General features: G+C 48.4%; 5 protein-coding genes across 5 annotated transcripts; 2 read left to right on the top strand and 3 right to left on the bottom strand.

The window, feature by feature from the left end:
- Window positions 1-164: 164 nt before the first annotated feature.
- On the bottom strand, window positions 165-2671 carry N7471_005789 (DEAD/DEAH box helicase; the record flags this gene model as incomplete). Its single annotated transcript, XM_057278508.1, has 3 exons — window positions 165-1079; window positions 1129-1547; window positions 1598-2671. 3 exons carry the CDS (start codon window positions 2669-2671, stop codon window positions 281-283), a joined length of 2292 nt encoding a protein of 763 aa, XP_057138118.1. The 3' UTR covers window positions 165-280.
- Window positions 2672-3310: 639 nt separating this feature from the next.
- Window positions 3311-6064, top strand: N7471_005788 (uncharacterized protein; the record flags this gene model as incomplete). Its single annotated transcript, XM_057278507.1, has 6 exons — window positions 3311-3323; window positions 3386-3447; window positions 3520-3796; window positions 3854-4479; window positions 4532-4808; window positions 4857-6064. 6 exons carry the CDS (start codon window positions 3311-3313, stop codon window positions 6062-6064), a joined length of 2463 nt encoding a protein of 820 aa, XP_057138117.1.
- Window positions 6065-6259: 195 nt separating this feature from the next.
- N7471_005787 (mitofusin) lies at window positions 6260-9695 on the bottom strand. Its single transcript, XM_057278506.1, has 4 exons — window positions 9329-9695; window positions 9207-9255; window positions 7094-9144; window positions 6260-7037 (listed from the first exon to the last, which is right to left on the bottom strand). The coding sequence occupies exons 1-4, from the start codon at window positions 9519-9521 to the stop codon at window positions 6673-6675; spliced, it is 2658 nt and encodes an 885-aa protein (XP_057138116.1). The 5' UTR covers window positions 9522-9695; the 3' UTR covers window positions 6260-6672.
- A 211-nt stretch (window positions 9696-9906) lies between these two features.
- Window positions 9907-10900, top strand: N7471_005786 (ESCRT-III subunit protein DID4; the record flags this gene model as incomplete). Its single annotated transcript, XM_057278505.1, has 5 exons — window positions 9907-9912; window positions 9970-10184; window positions 10246-10306; window positions 10374-10634; window positions 10700-10900. 5 exons carry the CDS (start codon window positions 9907-9909, stop codon window positions 10898-10900), a joined length of 744 nt encoding a protein of 247 aa, XP_057138115.1.
- A 286-nt stretch (window positions 10901-11186) lies between these two features.
- N7471_005785 (Protein kinase domain-containing protein) lies at window positions 11187-13059 on the bottom strand (the record flags this gene model as incomplete). Its single annotated transcript, XM_057278504.1, has 2 exons — window positions 11187-12532; window positions 12597-13059. 2 exons carry the CDS (start codon window positions 13057-13059, stop codon window positions 11187-11189), a joined length of 1809 nt encoding a protein of 602 aa, XP_057138114.1.
- Window positions 13060-13221: the final 162 nt, after the last annotated feature.

The following is a 13221-nucleotide window of genomic DNA, read 5'->3' as shown; positions in this document are numbered from 1 at the left end:
ACCTGGGCAGCTCCGGATGACACGTGATTTATCTTATCGATAAGCGATAAACGATAAGGCGTGGGGCGCCAACATTTGAAGCTTCGAATATTTGAAGCTTTATATGTTGGTGGTGAGGAACGTACGATATAAATCCATGGATATCCACGGGTAGTTTGAAGCAATTTGCGTATTATTGATGATCAGGGATGCATTGTTGATAAGTAATCAAATGTCTAGGATATCGATGTCACTTCTGACCTGGGAATAGAAAGAGAAACCTCGCAATCTTTTATATGAATCAAAAGTCGTCGTCATCAAAGTCATCTGGGTTCAAAGCATTTGATGACTTGGACTTGTTGACCTCTGTGATCGTGATGAGGTTGGAGTAGAATTCCACCACTTTCGGATGCACCATCACCTTGCGAGGCTCAAATCGAGTAACCTGTAGTCCTTCCTGTGAGACCGCTCGACTCAGTGCAACATAAGCCTGGCCCTTTTCAAACACTCGGCCCAGATCAACTTTCACACGTTGAAGAGTCTGGCCCTGGGCCTTGTGGATGGACAGAGCCCACGCCAAAATCAACGGAACTTGTTGACGCTGGGCTTGCACTTCTCCGTTAGGAAGCTCAATCTTCCACGTCTCCGGTTGACACAATAAGTGACGTTCTGAGCCATCAGGCTGAAGGAAAGATACGAGCGGCCATTTCCGAGCCACTGAGGCTGGGCCCTCTTTGTACCCCATAGGTTTGAGCTTTTTCCGAGCTCGATGAGCTCGCTCATCATCGCTTACAGTCGCGTCATCAGTAAAGTTTTTGTCGTTCTCCTTGTAAGAATCAAAGTAATCTTCACTCATGAAGGCTACCACTTTTCCAATAGAGCCATTGACAAGCGAATCCTCCATATTCTTAATCAGCATCACTTGAGCACCCTTCTTCAACTGAATCATAGCAGGGGCCATGCAGTTTGCCAGCAGTCTCTCGCGATGCTGAGGGTCCTGGATTGTCCCAGAATCCACTGCGTTGAACCTCATCACCTCGCCAGAAAGTCTGCCCATCCGTGCAGAGTTGGCACCATCCACTTCAGCGCGCGTTGGGAACCTTAACAAGAGTCAGCTTTAGCACAGTATAATCATATAGTAGAACATACAGTTCCGTTGCTTCAATCTGGTCCTTAACATCAAGGGGCCGAGAGAGCCGTTTGAAAGCCTCAATCGTGCGAGGGGTAATTTTCCCCAGTCGCATTTCATTCAGCATATCTGCAAACTCCGGATCTCGTTGACGGAAGATGTTGGTTAAAAGAATGGTATGTTGGATACAAGTTGTCCAGGAAGCAGCTGCAAATGCAAATTTCGCCTCCCGGTTGCTTCCGTCTGGGACGGGAGGTAGTTGGAAGAAGTCGCCTGTTACGACAAGCTGGATTCCTCCAAAAGGACGGCCATTGTTGCGAATTCGTCGGGCAATCTCTTCGAGCTTATCAAATAGATCCCCGTCTACCATGGAGACTTCATCAACAACAAGGACTTTTGTACGCAGCCAGCGATTTCGAGCTTTCTGGTTTTTCTTAATCTGGGGTTTGTTAGCATCAGCAATTCCTGGGTGAGTAGAGAAAACCCTACCTTTTTCACTAGTTCGGGCACTGGCTCTTTGCCTAGACCAATTCCGGCAAAACTATGGAGAGTCACTCCCCCGATGTTGCAGGCCGCAAGACCTGTTGATGCTGTGACTGCAATTCGATCGGGCTCTTTGCGATATTTGTTGCGCAGCTTTGCAATAATTTCCCTCATGAGTACCGATTTTCCTGTTCCTGCGGAACCGGTGAAGAACATGCTCTTTCCGCGGTCGACAACAGAGTCAAGAACAGCTCTTTGCTCGTCACTCAAGAAAACAGAGGCAATCTTCGAACTGTCCTGTGGTTTGGGGTTCACGCCGCTTTTTTGAGTCTTCTTGTATTCTTGTCGCAACTCTTTCTGCTCCGCCTTAATGGTGCTCTCTGACTTGTTCCATGGTTCTGCGGGCCTTGAACGTTTGGGAGTCACAAAGCTCTTTTTCTTGTCTTCGCGGGGTTCCTCTTCTTCTTTAGTCCACGGAAGAGTACGAGGTTTCCTCACGGGCGGTTGGAAATGAGAGGGCGGCGATGACGACCACGGTAACTGCATGCTGCTGGGAGGAGCTGCTGCTTCTTGGGATATGTTTGGAAGATCAGGGTAATTGACGTCTGTTGGATTTTCGTTGCCGTAAACAGACTGGCCGATTCTTGATGTAGTGTCAAGGCTTGGATATGTGACTGTCTTAGAGATGGCAGAGCCAGCCACGCTCGGCGCAATCAGTGGCTGTGGCTCATCGAGGTCTAGATCATCATCGAAGTCATTTTCATCGAAATAAACCGCGTTATGAAGGGACCCCAGCGAAGACTCGGCCACTTCGATTTTTCGTTTGATCCCACCGGATTGTGATTGTGGCTGTGGCTTCGAATGGGCCGTTGCATTGGCACGTAATAAGTCGGTCTGATGAAGAGGTTTCGTGCCACTGCCTGGGTGGTCTTGGAGGGCTTTCTTAAACATTTTCTCGGGGGTTGCGGCGGGTCGAGATGAGGATGAATACGCAATTGAACTCGGTAGTCTCTTTGGGCAAGTCAAAGAGAGCGATCGAATTATGTGTATGCCCCGCGCCCTGAATCTGGCAACATGCATAAAATAAAATGCAGAATGCAAACCAAGACAATGAGGTCGCGCCAGACAATTCCGATAGGGACGCAGATCGATTTTCCGCAACGCGTTGCAGACGCGATTATCTGCACGTGATGGGCCACTGATAAGGATAACAGCTCCACCGAGGTCTAGGTCTAAACAACACTGAATATGGATTTATCTTACTAGGTTCGTATTTATCACATGTTTTAAAATGCTATGAGCTTCTCTTGGGATTGAATACACTACATGTTATACGAAAAGTCAAAGAAGTAGTCTTTGGTTGGTAACTAGCGACCATATTATGACTAGTTGTCTGAAATATATACTTCGGGTTAGTTTTTCATTATTCACAACACTTTAACCCAAAACAGCCTTAAACTACGAGCTACTATATTTTGCCATGTAATTAGACACAAGAAACTAGATTATCATTGTAGTTAAGTGCAATTTGTGTACCTGCATTCAAGTATACTCAAGAATATGCGAGGGGACTTCATATCACGTGATCTTAAATTACCGCAAAACACGCGGGACGAGAATGCAGAATCCAGACATTACCAACCACCAGTCGCGAGAGTATCTTGCCAATCACACGATATTGGACCAGCCTGCACTCTGTGACCATGAGGAATGGCAGGGATGGCTGTTTCGAGTACGTGGAACAACCTTGCTTTCGAATTCGAGCACGATTTGCTAACAAAAGTCATGTTATAGACAAAGACTACCCTCTGACGGGTGTAGTCATCTGCTTTACATCCGTACAAATTGAGAAGAGAGTATGTGTCAGATAGAGGTTTAGTGATTTGTGAAGCCCCAAGCACAGGCTGACCTACGTTCCCATTGCACAGACTCCGTTGACTCAAATGGCCGAACAAATGGGCGCGATGCACAGTATCCACCTTACTTCGGACGTAACCCATTTGCTTGTGGGTGACACAAACAGCGACAAGTACAAATTCGTTGCAAGGGAACGGAATGACGTGGTGGCAATGAACCCGGAATGGATCGAGGCCGTACGACATTCATGGACGCAGGGAGAGGACATAGACATACAGGCGCTGGAGAAACAATTCAGACTGGCAACATTGCATGGCCTCAAAATCTGCATCACTGGGTTCTCGGACCGTGAGTTGGCTGGTTTCCACAATTGAGCATGGATCAACGCTAACAAATGCGCCGCAGTTCCTTTCCGAGCCTACATGCAGAAGACAACAGAGGAGAACGGGGCCGAATATCGGAAAGACCTGACCAAAACTGTGACACATCTTATTGCGCGCAACTCGGACGGTGAAAAATACAAATTCGCGACACAATGGAATATCAGAGTTGTTTCGGTAAAATGGTTTACGGACAGCATCGAGCGTGGAATGATCCTGGACGAGCAGAAATATCACCCGCTGGTACCACCCGCAGAACAAGGTGTTGGGGCATGGAATCGATCCTCACCGACAGAGAGGGAGCCTTCTAGGAGGGACAGCACTACCAAAGAGAACTCTTTGAATCCACGACCTCGGAAACTACGCAGGATTGCAAGTACCAAGCTGGTAGATCAAAACGAAAGCATCTGGGGAGATATCGTCGGAACAGGATTCGATAACAACGAGACGACTGGACCCCCAAAGAACCCACAAGGACAAGGACCATTTGAAGCCTCGAAGCCTGTTATACAGGCATATCAGTCATTCGCCAGCGAGACTACGTTTTCTGAAAGCACCCAGTCTCGTCTTCCGCTACCAGCTGCTCCACCAAAAGACAACGGATTTCTACACACGACGTATTTCTTCATTAATGGATTCTCTTCCAAGCAGGTTTGTGCTCATGCTCTTGTTCACATTTCCTTGAAACTAATGCATGTTCTAGACTAAAGTTCTGCGTGAACATCTCACTTATAATGGAGCTCAGTTGGTGGATTCACTAAATGAGTTCTCTAGCCCTACTATTCCAAAAACAGGGCATGGGCTGTTCATCATGGTGCCGTATCAGACTCCTACGTCAGAGATTCCGTCAACGGATGAAATGGCTTTTGAATGCGAGGTCGTGACAGAGATGTGGCTGGAAAGATGCATTGATGCTCGAGCTTTTGTTCCACCCGAGTCTCATGTGGCGAGCACTCCATTCCCTAAGTTCCCTATAGCAGGTGAGATCCTATCAAATGCAAGATTCAAACATGTTCTAATGACATTAGGATTTCCGGAATTGCGGATTTGTTCCACCGGCTTTGGACGTATCGATCTTTTACACCTACGCAAACTGGTAGAGTTGATGGGCGCCACATATGGAGATTTCCTGACGCAAAAAGCATCCGTTCTGATTTGTAATGATCCCAAAACAGCCAGCGTAGACAAACTACGGCATACTGCCGAATGGGGGGTCCCAGCAGTGTCTGCTGACTGGCTCTGGATATCTATACAAGCTGGCCAAAAGAAGCCATTTGAGCCATACATTGTCCGACGACAATTACCCCAAAACACTAGCAGCATAGAGAAACTCGGTTCTTTATCTGCTAAGCGAAAGCAGCCCGACAGACATATTGATGAACCGCAAGCGGATTCCCCGTACAACACCTCTACCGAGTCTACGAATGGTGGTAGAACCGGGAAGCGAAATTTAGGAAAGAGCGCTGCAAGCCGAACAATACCCATTGTCGGCGACGGCTTTGAGGCCGATGCACCAAAACCCTCCGTTCCAGAGTCTCGATCTCCAACCCCGGCCAGAACACCGGACAAACAAACCCTGGAGGAACCGAATACCAAACAGCCCACGCCAAGTACCGACTCGGCACCACCTACTGCCCCATCCGCACTGGATACCGCTCTGAGCGGGCTCCTACAGCAAGCCCGAGCGGCCAAGTCACGACAGCAGCCCGAGAGCACTACGACCAATGATGACGGAAATCCACCCCGACGAAAGCGCAAGCCCCTCCTCGGCCGTGCCCCATCCCACTCTTCAGCCCGAATGCTAGAAGGTCCGCGCCCCGTCTCACGCGCCAGCTCAATCGACACACTTAATGACGACGGCCTCGGCAGCGCCTTGGAAAGTGCCCACCCGACCAGAGACAACTCCATATCCCGCAGCAACAGCCGTGCCGAACAGAGTTTGTCATCCATGCTCAGCGGGGGGAAGTTTGATTTCCTGAATGATAAACTTCCACCTCATACCGAGGACGAAGATGAGGAAAACCAGGCACCGCAGATGACGCAGCTGGATTATGAAGATCCCGATGCGGCTGCCATGAGGGCGGAGTTCCTGAGGGATGCTGGGAAGTTGTCTGGTAAGACTATGAAGACCGATAGCTCGGGGTTGCTTGTTGGTGAAGTGCGGGAGCTGGAGGATATTGGGTGGGGGTCTGGGCGGAGGACGAGGAAACAACCGCGTAAGGTAGACGATGAATGATTTTTGCACATGGGATGGACGTCTTGGGTTTTGCTTTTTTTTTTTTTTTTCATCGGCGAAGGCATGGCACGGCATTGCATTGCGAATGGCGCCCTGTTTGGTCTATCTATTGTTTTGAAAGAGCGATATCTAAAGGTTTTCAATGATAATTCAATTCGGTTTAATACCAAGCAAGCTACATGTCCCAGGCCAACGCAACGATCAGAGTGATAGTGACGGGCTGTCTTGAGAAGAAGCTGCATCCTGATAGTAGACAGTTTAGGGACAAAAAGAAAGAAGAAGGGAAACCCTCGATCTTAAGGTCACTAGCAAGAGAAATTTTGAACTAGATGCAATCTTAATTAAAGGGGGAATCTTCGGTAAGGATTAGACTCCCTCTGGTGCTCACCATCATGCCATTGAATACAATAAAAGCTAGCGAGGCAAAGAGAACCCTGGGCAGAAATGACCATAAAGGCGACGTGAAGGGACATTATAGGAAGAGTTTAGTAGAATATGGAGAATGGGCAAGAGAAAGAGCAAACTGTACAAGTTAGGAGGTAAAAGAAAAAGAGTGAAAAAGAAACATCGTAGGAATCATGAGTGGTTGTACAAAGGTGGCCATAGGCTTATGCTTGCATGGCCGCAGCCATTCCGCCAGGCAAGGGAGCATCAAGATCCAGATTCTCGATAGAACGGCGGTTCTCGCTGCTATCCCGGAACAGATTAGAGAAATATTTGGTGGCAACATCGCTCTCCTGCTTGATTTTGGTGACCTCTTGCTTGCGTCTGCCGATATCCTCAATATCCTGAGATAGACAGGTTTGAAGGTTACCGGCAGGCATGCGTAGCATGCGGCGAACTTCAGTCGAGATTCGATTGGCATTTGAGTGGACATAGTCCATCTCAGCAAGAGTGGCGGCGATCTTCCGCGACAGGCGTGGGGGAAGGGTGGTCGGGATGGAGCTGAGCACATAAGCTGTGGTCAGAACAGCTTGTATGAAGTTAGTATATTGGTATTCTTTGCGAAAACGAATGGGCAAAACTCACCAGCAGCGAGGATACCAGGGAAGAACAGCCGGCGCATGTTGTTCGGGCCAATGACTTTGACAGCACTTAAGGCACTATCCACCCAACTGAATCCGCCCAATGCTCTACCACCAAGTACAGTGACCGCAGTCATTGCAACGCCTGTTCCTGCCAACTTCTCTTGGCGCTCCCAGAGACCAGCAATATCGAAGAAATCCCACAGCTCAACTTCAGTGTCAACTTGTCGGGCAAATGTGTGGCGACGGCCACGGCGGAACATCGCATCCGCACGGAAGTTGAGTGGAGTGAATTTGTCTTCACCAATGTGCAGAAGACCGATATTTTGGATGAAACCGACTCCTTGAACTGTCTTCTCCCGCGCGTAGTCCTCGCAGTCGTTGACAGACGAAGCAATCTGATCCAGCATTGCCAGCTTCAGTTCCTCGGCGTACTGGAACGCCGAAAAGAGACCAGGATATTCAACACCGAGGTCTGCATCGGAAACACGCGTGATTGTGTTAGTCAATGTCGAACGAGTGTGGTTGTAGACGTCATCGCATGAATCGTCGATAGCCTTGTTGACACCTTCTGCAAGCTCTCCTTTCTTCCTCGTGCCGTTCTCGAATGCCGGTACAAGCTCCGCCAATTCATCGGTCACTCGCTTGAGCTCCGATTGTGCAACATCACGGTTGACTGTGGCAAGGGAGCCAAGGTCAGATAAGAGATTCAGAAGATAAGTTCTGGCAGGCGCAAGCTTGGACCGGGAGCGCTTTTCAAGGACGAAACGTCGCAAAGCTCCTTCAAGGTTCTCGAAGTCTTGGAGTTTCTCCCGTTCTTTGCCCTTGCCCTTATCCTTGGAGTCCTTATCATCGTCGTCATCATGAGGATCAGAGCCACCGCCGTCACCACCACCGGAGCCAGACTGCGAGATAGCAGGTGCAACAGGTATAGCATTGCTTGAAACGAAATGAACCAGTTCAGCAGCCTCCTTGTATGTGCGAGGGCTGAGTTTGCCGATTTGATCCAAGATCATGCGTTCGCAGCGCTGCTTGTCGCGAATTTGATCAAATCCGTTGACTACCATGAAGATATATGCCTTCTCATGTGCAGCATTCAAGATGAACTCTTTTGCAGACAATGTGAAGTGATTTGCGGCGGAAACCACAAACACAACGACGTCGATCTCTTCCTGCCGGGCAAAGACAGCCGTGGTTTTCAATGAGTCCGAGTTTAAGCCAGGTGCATCGATCAAAGCGATGTCAACCACGCCGTTGTTCAGCAGTGATTCGTCAATAGACCGTACATCCTTCACGTAAACCTTGCACTGCATGTACTTCGTGTTTTCGATGACGATGTTTTCGAGTTCGGCGAGAGAATAGACATCAAAGGTGCTTTCGTCATTGCGGTTGTATGGTGTATCTTTGTGAACGGCGTGGACTTCTTCAACGCTGCAGTTTTCGCGAGCATCGAGAACCTCACAGAAGATGCTGGTGCAAGGCTGCTGGTCCTCTGGCAACACCTTTCGGCGCAGGAGAGCATTGCAGAATGTCGATTTGCCTGCGTTCAAGTCTCCTGTAATCAAGACCTTACTTGAGGTATCCTCAATTCTGTCTCGCAGCGAGAGGAGATGCTTCATGCTTTGGCTGATCTTTCCATCCAACAGGGCGGCAACCGATGCCTTTTCCAACGAATGCACTAGCTCTGCCTGCGAAAGAGCACCGAGCTTTAGATCCAGTTTAAGAATAGAAAACTCTTGCGCAATCTGCGGGGTCATCAATCTAGGCTCTGTCAGGACGCGACGTTGGGCCGAGGCACTGGATTCTCCCAATTCGTCGCTACTTGACAAGGTAGCTGCGCGCCTCAGATCTGGTCGGGGCGGGGTGCTGGGCCTGCTGTCATTATCGCCAAATTCGGATTGAGTTTGATGCAATGATGGTCGGTCCATGGGAGAAGAGGGCGTGCTCTGCACGGAGGGATAGTGGGCGGGCCATTGGCGGTTCATGTCCTGGAGCTCCTTCAGTGTGTCGATAGTCCGGGAGATTGCACGAGCAAGCTTGGTTCGGTTTGAGTTGCTGAAAATACTGTGAGCCTTGGACTTTCATGAACGGGTTATTTGCGGGGAGGCGAGACATACTAGAGAAGTTGAGAGACATGACTGGCAACCACTTGCTTCTCATGCTCAGCTGTATCCGAAGATGTATTAGCCCAATTTCCCCCCCTCTATATCGCGCCATTGCATGGGCTCCAGCCACCTACCTGCGGGATTCCATTCTCCAGGGCGTGTTGGAGTATGCACCGGAGTCGGCCTATCCTCCATCAATCCTGCACGCCAAGCAGAGCTCGCATCCTCCTCCGTATCGGCAATGCTACCTCCATAGCCAGAATCTTGGTTTAGCGAAGTCATCAAGGCCGTGGCGCTGTCCGAAGTCGAACCGTTGCCCACAGTCATATAAGTCGGCGGGGGACGGAAAAAGGATTCTTCTCGAGAAATTCTTCCTCGCCTGAGAACCTGGACGAGCCAGCTCCGGAAGACGAGCCTTCACCAGGGTGATATTCCTGACTCATGACGGATGAAAGATCTCAACGTGGGGGCGACATCCATCCAAGATAAGTTGTGTTTTTTTGATTGTTTGGTTATGATATGATCGATTTCTTGGAAAGGTTAAGATGACGTCGGGCCAAAAGGGGTTTAGCGTCCATGTGACCCGGTATCATGGTAATGCAACTGTAATCTTACCATACCGCGATTGATGTCACTGTTTCTACTCAGGCTCCTACATTGTACTTGGATTTACTTCTCACTTCGAACTGACTGCCCATTATTACCTGCAATAATGAATGTAAGGCGCATATGAAATCCTTGAACACCGTTATTTTACTTACTCAAGGTCTCCCAGATCGTCGAGTGGGCTTTCGGAAAGCGCATGACCCCCGCGGAGCGTCTGCGTAAACACCAGCGTGCCTTGGACCGAACACAGCGGGAGCTTGACCGAGAACGAGTGAAACTAGAGAACCAAGAGAAGAAGCTGGTACAAGACATCAAGAAGAGTGCCAAAAATGGGCAAGTTGGAGCCTGCAAGATCCAGGCCAAGGACCTTGTTCGGACACGGAGGTCAGTTTCTCTTGATTGTTACCGATTGCGACAGAATTGGCTGATTGGATGGCGACAACAGATACATTCAGAAGTTCTATCAAATGCGCACGCAATTACAAGCTATTTCTCTACGAATCCAGGTATGCGCAAGCTGTCCTCCGCTACCCCTCTTGGTTCCGCGATGCGCTGACTATTGCTACTTCCAAGACCGTTCGAAGCAATGAGCAGATGATGCAGTCGATGAAAGGAGCCACAATGCTTCTGGGTAGTATGAACAGACAGATGAATCTCCCGGCACTGCAACGGATCGCGATGGAATTTGAACGAGAAAACGATGTCATGGACCAACGGCAAGAGATGATGGATGATGCGATCGACGAAGCCACAGGAATGGAAGGCGAAGAAGAGGAAGGAGAAGATATCTTGAAGGAGGTTTTGGACGAGATTGGTGTCGATCTGAACCAGGCGGTTTGTTCCCCCGGCTCCCAAACATCGGAAGGTGGACCCTGCAAGCTAACATATTCCATCTACAGCTTGGTGACACACCCGAACACATACAGAAAGCACCAGTGAATGAAACTCGAGTTGCGCAGGCCATTGGAGGGGAGGCAACACGAGCGATGATGACCTCCAAGCAAGACTGGACAGCCTTCGACGATGATTACGACTTTCTCTCTTACATGCCATTGATGACAGAGGTGATAATGCGACCTGCTATCTTGAGCCCTAATTGAGTTTACCTGCCTTGCTGTTATTATTAGCATACCTTGCAAGATATTCCTGCTACCTACATACCAATCCATTTCCTTTCAACTCCTCGCATTTTCCTCAACATGTCAAGGGCGTCTAGCCGTGAACTAGATTTACATAAAATCACATTATACCTATGTACGTATGCTCAGCAACAAGAAAATACTTATATGTCAAAATAATTGATTGCTATCAAATTCAATTCAACTCCCAAATCTAATACTCCGATTGGGTTTGAAACACCATTCTCAACATATAAGATTGGAGGCCTTAAGGTGATGCCTCTTGGGGAGGAGGAACTTCCTCATACCCATAATCATCAGATTCATCGGAATATGTAGAATAATCAGAAGAACCAGAAGAAGATTCAGAGTAATCAGAAGAATTATATGTCGGGCTGTTAAGGATGGGGAATGACATACCTTGGTCCAATGATATACTTGGCCATGGGAAACCCCTTCGGCCATCTGCACGGTTGTTATCATGGAACTTCTTGATGAAAGGTCTTTTCAAAGGGCGACCAGACTCGAGTTCTTCAGCAGACCAGCGAGAAAACCAAGGAAATGACGATAGCTCTTCCAACGACGGCCGCTCGGACTTTTCTCTAGCCAATGTGGCTTGTAAGACATCCCTGCAGTCCTGTGAGAGTGATTCGCTGATTGCTACATCCTCGTTGATCATTCTCTTGCGTCTGCGTTTGACTACTGGATAGAACGAATCATTGTAACAACCATTATATCTAGCATGCCAGTGCAAACTTTTCGGCACTGGTTCGGGCTCATCCCAGGGCCAGAAGCCATGCAGAAACCCGTAAACGAGTGTTGAATATTTCCACACGCAAATGTCCCGCTCATCGACAGGTAAGTGGATCGTTTCGACACAGATATCATCATGGCATGGATCCCTCCAAGCGTCGTACTTCTCCAGTTCGATGGCTCGCTCAGGCATCATCTGGTACTCATGGTAGGGGATAAAGCAGTCTAAATTCCTTGTAAACCCTGATTTCTGAAGCGAGAAGTAGGTCATTCCAAGATCAATTAGTTGAACGTTCAGGTTTTGGTCCATGAGATAATTTGTTAGTGCCATGTCAGCATGGCAGACCTTCATATCAGCCAACTCTATCATAGCTTGGATAAGTTGGGAAGCAACTTTACAGCCTTCTATTTCCCCCAGTTGAGGTTCTTTGCTGGTTGTGGGCATGAGGTAGCTGCCATCAAAAGCTGGAAACGGGGGATATCTCTTTCGGATGCGCGGCGGTATATCCCCCTTCGACTTGATCCTGTCAAAATGACCCTCATCAATAATTGAAACGGCTTCATAGCTAGGGTCAACACAGGGAGTCATGAGAATTGCTGTTAGCATACCGTGAGTGTAGACCGAGTTGAGCCGTGGGAACCTTTTGCTATCGTCAAGATAGATTAGAAGGAGGGCTTCTTCTGGTATATACCGTTTCGCTCCGTTAGCCTCACGGAAGGGCGCCATCTGAGAATTTAGACCTGATAATGTGTCCATCCACTGTGTTGTGTGGACTTGAGATTTGATTGCGTATTGTTCAAGGTCCTCTAGGGAAGCACCAGTAGCGCCTTTCTCGCGAGCAATGAACGTTGCACCAAATGCTGTGATCAGTTAGCAATGTATCTATACAAAAGATATCAGATCAAGGGGAGAGAATGGTCTTACTTCCTGCGCCTATGAACCCATATATCTGCACTCGCTCGGTAAGATCCGGACAAAGGCATACCGCTTTGGCAGTGGTCCTTCCCTCAGCACTCAAACGGATGAAATCGTCATAAGAAGTGCAGGTGCGTTTTTGAAATACTTCGCTGTCGCATCTGCGACCAAAATCGTCCCGGCAATTACACCTCGAGAATTCTTCGTTATTCCGTTTGCCAAATGCTACCCCTAGACGCTCTCGAAGAACCTTACTCACTTGGGGATACCTTTGGGACAATCGGCTTGAGGGGTTTAAAAGATCTTCGGCATTGTAAGAGAAACCATCACTGTAGTCCTTGGATTTGAATTCGCGGAGCTGCGACAATGGCTGGTGTAAGGTATGATTCCCCTTGATTGCGCCCAAGTCTCTCCCTAGGATGTAATCGAAGGCGTAAGGATCCTGTTGATCAATGCTCGTCTGTTCAGTCATGGTATTTGGTTAAATTAGTTAAATAGAGAAAAGTGTGAAGTGTGGAGGAAAGTTCAAGGAGCGAAGAAGGTCCTTTATATACAACCTTCAAAGAAGATTCAGTGTATTGTTCTTATAATAGAGAGTTAAAAGTTCTATAAATGAAAGGAATCCCTAGAAACA

This window comes from Penicillium samsonianum (genome assembly GCF_028829775.1).
Source record: "Penicillium samsonianum strain IBT 33392 chromosome Unknown utg000003l_segment0_segment0, whole genome shotgun sequence".
NCBI lineage: Eukaryota > Fungi > Ascomycota > Eurotiomycetes > Eurotiales > Aspergillaceae > Penicillium > Penicillium samsonianum.
This window is presented reverse-complemented; position numbering and strand designations above follow the sequence as displayed.

Bases quoted from the DNA above. Each gene is read 5' to 3' on its own strand.
- N7471_005787 (XM_057278506.1), bottom strand. From the start codon at position 9,521: ATGACTGTGGGCAACGGTTCGACTTCGGACAGCGCCACGGCCTTGATG. The intron at 9,256-9,328 runs GTAGGTGGCTGG...CTTCGGATACAG, and splicing joins TGGAGAATGGAATCCCGCAG to CTGAGCATGAGAAGCAAGTG. The intron at 9,145-9,206 runs GTATGTCTCGCC...CAGTATTTTCAG, and splicing joins CATGTCTCTCAACTTCTCTA to CAACTCAAACCGAACCAAGC.